The 6,831-nt window shown below is 38.0% G+C and overlaps 1 protein-coding gene across 1 annotated transcript; it reads left to right on the forward strand.

Annotated features, from left to right (window-relative positions):
* The first annotated feature begins 1,888 nt into the window (after positions 1 to 1,888).
* On the forward strand, positions 1,889 to 4,957 carry LOC104906094 (protein LOW PHOTOSYNTHETIC EFFICIENCY 1, chloroplastic). The gene is made up of 2 exons (XM_010694810.4): positions 1,889 to 2,080; positions 2,258 to 4,957. The coding sequence occupies exon 2, from the start codon at positions 2,378 to 2,380 to the stop codon at positions 4,622 to 4,624; it is 2,247 nt and encodes a 748-aa protein (XP_010693112.2). The 5' UTR covers positions 1,889 to 2,080; positions 2,258 to 2,377; the 3' UTR covers positions 4,625 to 4,957.
* Positions 4,958 to 6,831: the final 1,874 nt, after the last annotated feature.

A 6,831-nucleotide genomic window follows, 5' to 3' on the forward strand; every position in this document is an offset into this window, starting at 1 on the left:
CACCATCCCATGCATTTGCAGTTAAAGAAACTCTACAAGGAAGATTACTTAATAGTTGAATTAACCTTTCTTTATGCTCTAAATAGTTTCTCATCGCGGATGAACGAGCAATTTTTCTAGAAATTGGCTTGTGTTGAGGTTGTAGTGCTTTGTTGATGTAATTATAAAAGTTCATTCTCAGCAAAAGAAAAGGTTGTTCAGCATGCACAAGCATTTGCCGAGTTCGTCTCTATCCCTCTCATAATTGTAAGTGAAACCGTGTGGATGATACTGAGAGATTTGGGTTGTGCTGGATCGCTAGAGGGTTGATCACATTTTTTGGAGTGTCTAGCTAAGTGATCCGTCCCTTGTTTAGATATAGCAGATAAAATAATGTTACATGTTTTGCACTTAGCTTTGCTTTCATCCTTATTTAATAAAAAGTAGCTCCAAACCTTACTCTTTCGATGTTTCTTAGTTGTCATTTCCTCTTCCGTACACCACTCATCTAATGGGTTTGGGATTTCGGAGAGAGGCCTATCTACTGATTGTCCACTAGATCCGGATCCCATGCTAGGCATTGTTGATGAAAATTGAGGTATAGTTTCGGTGGCATGGTAAGAACTAGGATCTTGTGGTGTGCCAAATCCGTAATAGGGTTGGTATGCATTTGGTTGAAATCCCGGAGGGGGATTCATACCGAATGCAGAATACGGTTGGTTCATTTGGCTATACTGATTGAATCCCATGTTTTGAGGTGGCGGCATAGACATGTTTGGGTTTTGTTGGTCACTAGAAGTAGCTATGTGTTTGGCTTTTTTGGAGGAGGTATTTGGTTTTGATGCCATTGCATAAACAAATTCAAAAAAACCAAAATATACTCAATCAAAATTAACAAAAATAACAAGAATTAATATAAAAGGAATCAATTAACAATAATAGCTAATAACGTACTAATAATATAATTGTAAATAGAAAATGATTAGTAATAACAAACTAAAAATGATTGAAACAAAGTTGAGTTAGATCTTACAACCAATATAGTAGAAATATAATTGGGAAATGTGAGAATCGCAAGTTCGCAACTTCAAAAGTTACTTGAATGATCTCCAAAAAATCTTCACCCAAAGAACAAGTAATTTTGTAGTAGTTTATTAATTATTTTAAGAGCAAAGTGTTAATGTATAATTGAGAGATTTTGTTATTTAGGAATTGAGAATTTTGATAATTCTAAATTGAGGAGATTGAAATAATACAGAAGAATGAATGATGAGATGAGAGTGATGAGTTGTTTGGAAAAAATAATGAGTTTTGGTGTATTTATAGAGAATGGAAAAAATTAGCCGTTGCAAAATTAGCTGTTGCAAAATTAGTTGTTGGTGGCTTGGTGCATATGGATTATGGACGTTGCAAAATCTGCAAAATTTTACTCTTGGAGTACATTGTGTATTTGTGACTTTGTGTAGTTAATAGTTATTATGTGTTGTCATTGTCACAATGACACAATGTCATGTCAATGTCATGTTTTACATTCACAATTTGCATCAAATGAAAAGTAAAAGGAGCAAAGATGTTTCAATACTTTCAACGGCACTCAAGTCTTCAGCGAACCTCATTTTTCGTGGGCCCAGCCCACGGGCTTGAACGGGCCAATTTAACGGGCTCGTGCCGGGCCCGGGCTGAATTCTAAATTCCCGAAACGTTAGCGGCCCACGGCCTATGTTATGGGCAGCAGGCCGGGCCTAGATTGGGCCAGGCTTGGGCAGCCCGCGGGCCAGCCCGGCCCGTGGCCACCTCTACGCCATAACTAAGGCCTGAGTCTGACCTATTATTTCTCTGTTTTAACAAAATTTACATAAATGAGGAGAAGACTACATTGCCACGTTTGCTACTTATCATGCTCCTACTCATCCAGTCATACTACCAAAATAAAGAAATTAAACCAATAAAAAATAATTTAAGGGGGGGAAATAACACACATCCCTTCAGTCAGCCAGTGACAGTCAGTTATCCACGCCATCAATTCCTTCTACCGGCTGCCGGAGAATTCCAGCGCTGGAGCAGTCACTGGGGGTCCACATACATCCTTCTTTTCTTCTGTGTGAGTACTTTTTCCCTTTCTATTTGTATCCCCAAATCTTTTTTTTTTTTTGGGTCTTCTATTTGATTCTTGAACTGCTTTGAATTCCATTTAGATTGTTTACATAATTTTATGAAGTACTACTATATTATAAGAAATGGGTGGTGTTTTTTATAATATGCTTTTCACATATTTCAGGAAAAAGATATGAAATTGAAAGAAGAGTTGGAGCTGAATTACTGTGATTTTGCCTTGTAATAGTTTATTTTTTTTTTTTTAATAATGGATTCTGAATATAAGCCCTGAATTATTATCACAATGCAAGCTTTAAGCATATGGCCTTTGAGAGGGGACTTGTTGGAAGTACCCCAACTTGAGTTTCATCTTAGTTTTGCTCCTTTTGGGTGTATAAGGAGTAGTAGTTTTGCAAGAAAAAAGTTGAAAATATTTGATTCTATAGTCCACTTGAGGAGGTCTATTTCTCTGTCTGCTTGCTATAGAAAATCAGACTTTAATTTGGGTATTGAATGTTTCTTCGAGTGTCCGAATATTGGAATTTCGCTTTTGAGTGATCGGGGAGGTTCTGTTCGGACGTGCTTTCCTGTGGGGTGGGCTTTAGAGGAGCAAGCAATTGGGAATAGTGTGAGTGATGAGAATTTGGAGGAAATTGATGGGGTCTCGGAGGGGACTCGATTACATTATGATAGTGGTGAGTTGGCTTCGAGTAAGAGTGTAAGTAGTGATGATGTTGAAAGAGGAATTAGAGATGAAGGAGCACAAATGAAAAGACGAGTTGATGTACGTGGGCTTGCACAAAGTTTACTTAATGCTAGATCAGTAGAGGATGTGGAGGAAGTTATGAAACATGAGGATGCTTTGCCTCCTCAAGTATTTTCATCCATCATAAGAGGCTTTGGCCGAGAAAAGAGACTAGAACCTGCAATTGCTGTTGTTGATTGGCTTAAGAAGAAGTCTGAAGAGAGTGAACATGTTGATGGTCCGAACCTTTTCATATATAATAGCTTGCTAGGTGCTGTCAAACAGTCTGGAGAACTAGATAAAGTCGATATAGTGTTGAATGAGATGGATGAAGCTGGTATTGCTCATAATGTAGTGACGTATAATACTCTGATGGGCATATATTTGGATGAAGAACGAGCAGTTGAGGCTCTTGATCTCTTTGAAGAAATTAAACGCAATGGGTTATCTCCATCTCCTGCTTCTTATTCTACGGCCTTATTGGCTTATCGGAGAATGGAAGATGGGATTGGAGCATTAAACTTCTTTTTAGATTTAAAGGAGAAGTATACAAATGGAGAGCTCCAAAAAGATGATTATGAAAATTGGGATATTGAATTTCTGAAGTTTAAGGACTTCACTAGTCGTATTTGCTACCAAGTAATGCGACGCTGGCTTGTTGAGGATGGAAACTATACCACCAATGTATTAAAATTACTTATAGAAATGGACAAGGCTGCACTTCCACCGTCACATGAAGAGTATGAGCGGCTTGTTTGGGCCTGTACTCGTACAGAACATTATACTGTGGCCAAAGAGCTGTATAATAGAATAAGGGAAAATCGTTCAGAACTAAGTGTGTCAGTATGCAATCATATCATCTGGTTGATGGGAAAGGCTAAGAAATGGTGGGCTGCTTTGGAAGTATACGAGGATTTATTAGATAAGGGGCCGAAACCAAACAATCTGTCACATGAGCTAATTGTATCGCACTTCAATGTTTTGCTTAGTGCTGCTAGGAAAAGAGGTATATGGAGATGGGGGCTAAGGTTGCTAGACAAGATGGAAGCCAAAGGCTTGAAACCCAGAAGTAGGGAATGGAATGCTGTTCTTATAGCTTGCTCTAAAGCTTCAGAAACTACTGTTGCTGTGGACATATTCAAGAGAATGATAGAGAAAGGTGAAAAGCCTACCATTATTTCGTATGGAGCATTGCTTAGTGCTCTGGAGAAAGGAAAAATGTATGACGAGGCTGTACGGGTATGGGAGCATATGCGCAAAGTTGGTGTTGAACCCAACATATATGCCTACACTATTATGGCATCTGTTTATGCTGGACTTGGTAAATTCAGTCTTGTTGACTATATCATCCAAGAAATGGTTTCAACAGAAAACAACCCGACAGTTGTTACGTATAATGCAATTATTAGTGTATGCGCAAGGAATGATATGGGTGGTGCAGCTTACGAGTGGTTTCAACGCATGAAAAGTATGAGCATTGACCCAAATGAAATCACTTATGATACGTTGATCGAGGTTCTTGCAAAAGATGGCAAGCCGAGGTTAGCATATGACTTATATATGACGGCACTGAAAGAGGATATGAAGCCTTCTTCAAAGGCTTATGATGCCATAATACAGTCCTCTAATACATTTAGTGCTACTATTAATATAAGTTCACTAGGACCTAGGCCACCAGAGAAGAAGCAAAAGGTGCTAGCCAGGAAGAATTTGTCGGAGTCTTCTAACGCGGTTGATACTCCTAACGAGAGTGAGTCATTTGTCAAAAAGGAGGATCTTGCAGAAGAAACAGCAAAAGACCTGTAAAGGTAGTGAACTTCATCAAATTGAGGTCTTTCTATACAACATACTAAAAGACTTCTCTTTCTCTGATGTTTTGTTTGACACGTGATAATTTGTGCAAATTTTTTGCAAAGAAGGAAAAGTGTATATGTTGAGGAAACTTCTGATGTGATTCTTTTGAAATCTCCCTAATCTATCTTACCAGATATATTACTTATCACAGAAAATATTAGTGTGTCACACCAGTTTCTAATGCTGTCGTTTATTTACTCGTGAGTCTCTTGTACTCTCCATCAACATGTAATACTTGCGTGGTTTTGTCGTAGTATAATAGTATATACTTGTACTTCCTGCTAATTTTGTGTTGATAAACTGCCTAATTGATTTTATAGTATGATACTAAGTGTATATATGCAGAGATGCTAAGATGTGTGTTATTCATGTTTAACAATTTTCTAGACTATCCACTCTCATATGATCTATATTAGATATATTTGCTATAGATTAACATGTAGATTTTGAACATTAGAGATCCAAAATTTCCTTTCGAGGCGAGGTAGAACAGCCTTGCATTTCGTTAAATTTAGAGTGCTTTGGACATGGTCTGTCGAATACCTACTTGTCCTCTTGCAAGTAGCAGTACATAACACTGAGCTTAGGCTTGGTTTTTTGAAACAATCCTTTTATGTCAACAGTTATCAGCTATACTAGCCCTAAAATCATGGTGCAAGGACTTGGATTCAAACCGTGTCTTTCTGTATCATAGTGTGAGTGATGTTCGATGCTCGGTTAACTTCAGTTTGAAAGTAGAAGTGACTAGAACGCTAGACCTGGAAAACAGACCTAGGCATGAACTGGTGAACCGACTGATGCTTAACCAGACTAGACAGTATGGGCCTAATTACGTACTGGACCCTGCCATAAGTGCATTGATTGGAGTCCAAGTCCAAGAGGGAGACAGCCCACGGTCTAGTCCCCAGTGTCGTTCTTCCTAGCCAGCCTGGCCGCTAATTGGTTTTGGCCGCTCAGGCGAGACAGTCCCACCAGCCACAATCCACGCCCTCTCTGCCTTCTCTGCTATAGAAGAGAAGAAGATTGAGCTGCTTAAAAATCATCTTCACAGCGTGCCAAACTTGGGTTAGCGATACATAGATTGCAGCAGCAGCAACACCGTGCGTGCTTAGTTAGTAGTAGTAGTTATTGTTGTTCCCTGTGAAAAAGGGGTTGGAAAGGTAGAGTGAGGGAACATCAATCATCGTGATTGATGGGAAAAGCACTGCTGCCCATTTGATCGTTGAATGGGTCCAGCTTTTGTCTCTATTTTACACAGTCAAGGATCTGCATGTTTGGCCAACCAACTTTTCTATTTTTTAATTACATGAACCATTCTCAAGTCACCGACATCGAGATTTAAGGACAAAAGGAAAGGGGGATATGTATATGCTATAGTACAAGAGTTGGATACATGGGAGATCTTAAGACGCGTCACTTAGGGTCCGTTTGGTAGAGTGTAAAACGTTTTCCTTGAAAACTATTTTCCTATTTTACATTGTTTGGTTTGGTGTAAAATATTAAAATGTAAAACTTGGGATGGAAAACCATTTTCCACCCCATTGAAAACATTTTCCCCCAAAATTGGGAGGAAAACATTTTCCACCACTCCTCTTTGTACATTCCTTTTACTACCTCTTTCATTTTCCTTGTTTTCCATCATTTTTTTACATGCAACCAAACAATGGAAAACTAATTTTATAATTTTGTTTTCCATTGTAAATTGTTTTCCATGAAAATCATTTTACATTGAAAATGTTTTACATCCAACCAAACGGAGCCTTAATGTATTGGGAAGATTTTGGGAGTTTACTACTTTTGACTTATGAGTTTTGACGAGTTAGGTGCGTTTTATTTAACTTCTTTTGCCTTACCCTTTTTTTTTGTATTATAAAGTGGGAAAAATATTTTAATGTGAAAAAGTGTTTGGGGGTTTACGACTTTTTGACTTATGAATTTTGACGAGCTAGGTGCGTTTTATATAAATTCTTTTATCGTAAATAATTTTTTATTTTTTGCATTAGAAAGTGAGAGAAATGTTTTTACTTCAAAAAGAGTCAGCTTTTTGAAGGCTGATAAAGCGTACGGAGCAAATAAATTATGATGTGCAAGAAAAAATGTGGAGCATATAAATAAAGTTGGGGGAGTATCATTTAGTTTCACCAAGTAGTCCAAGTTTG

Source organism: Beta vulgaris, chromosome 2, assembly GCF_026745355.1.
Source record: "Beta vulgaris subsp. vulgaris cultivar EL10 chromosome 2, EL10.2, whole genome shotgun sequence".
In the NCBI taxonomy this organism is placed as follows: domain Eukaryota; kingdom Viridiplantae; phylum Streptophyta; class Magnoliopsida; order Caryophyllales; family Amaranthaceae; genus Beta; species Beta vulgaris.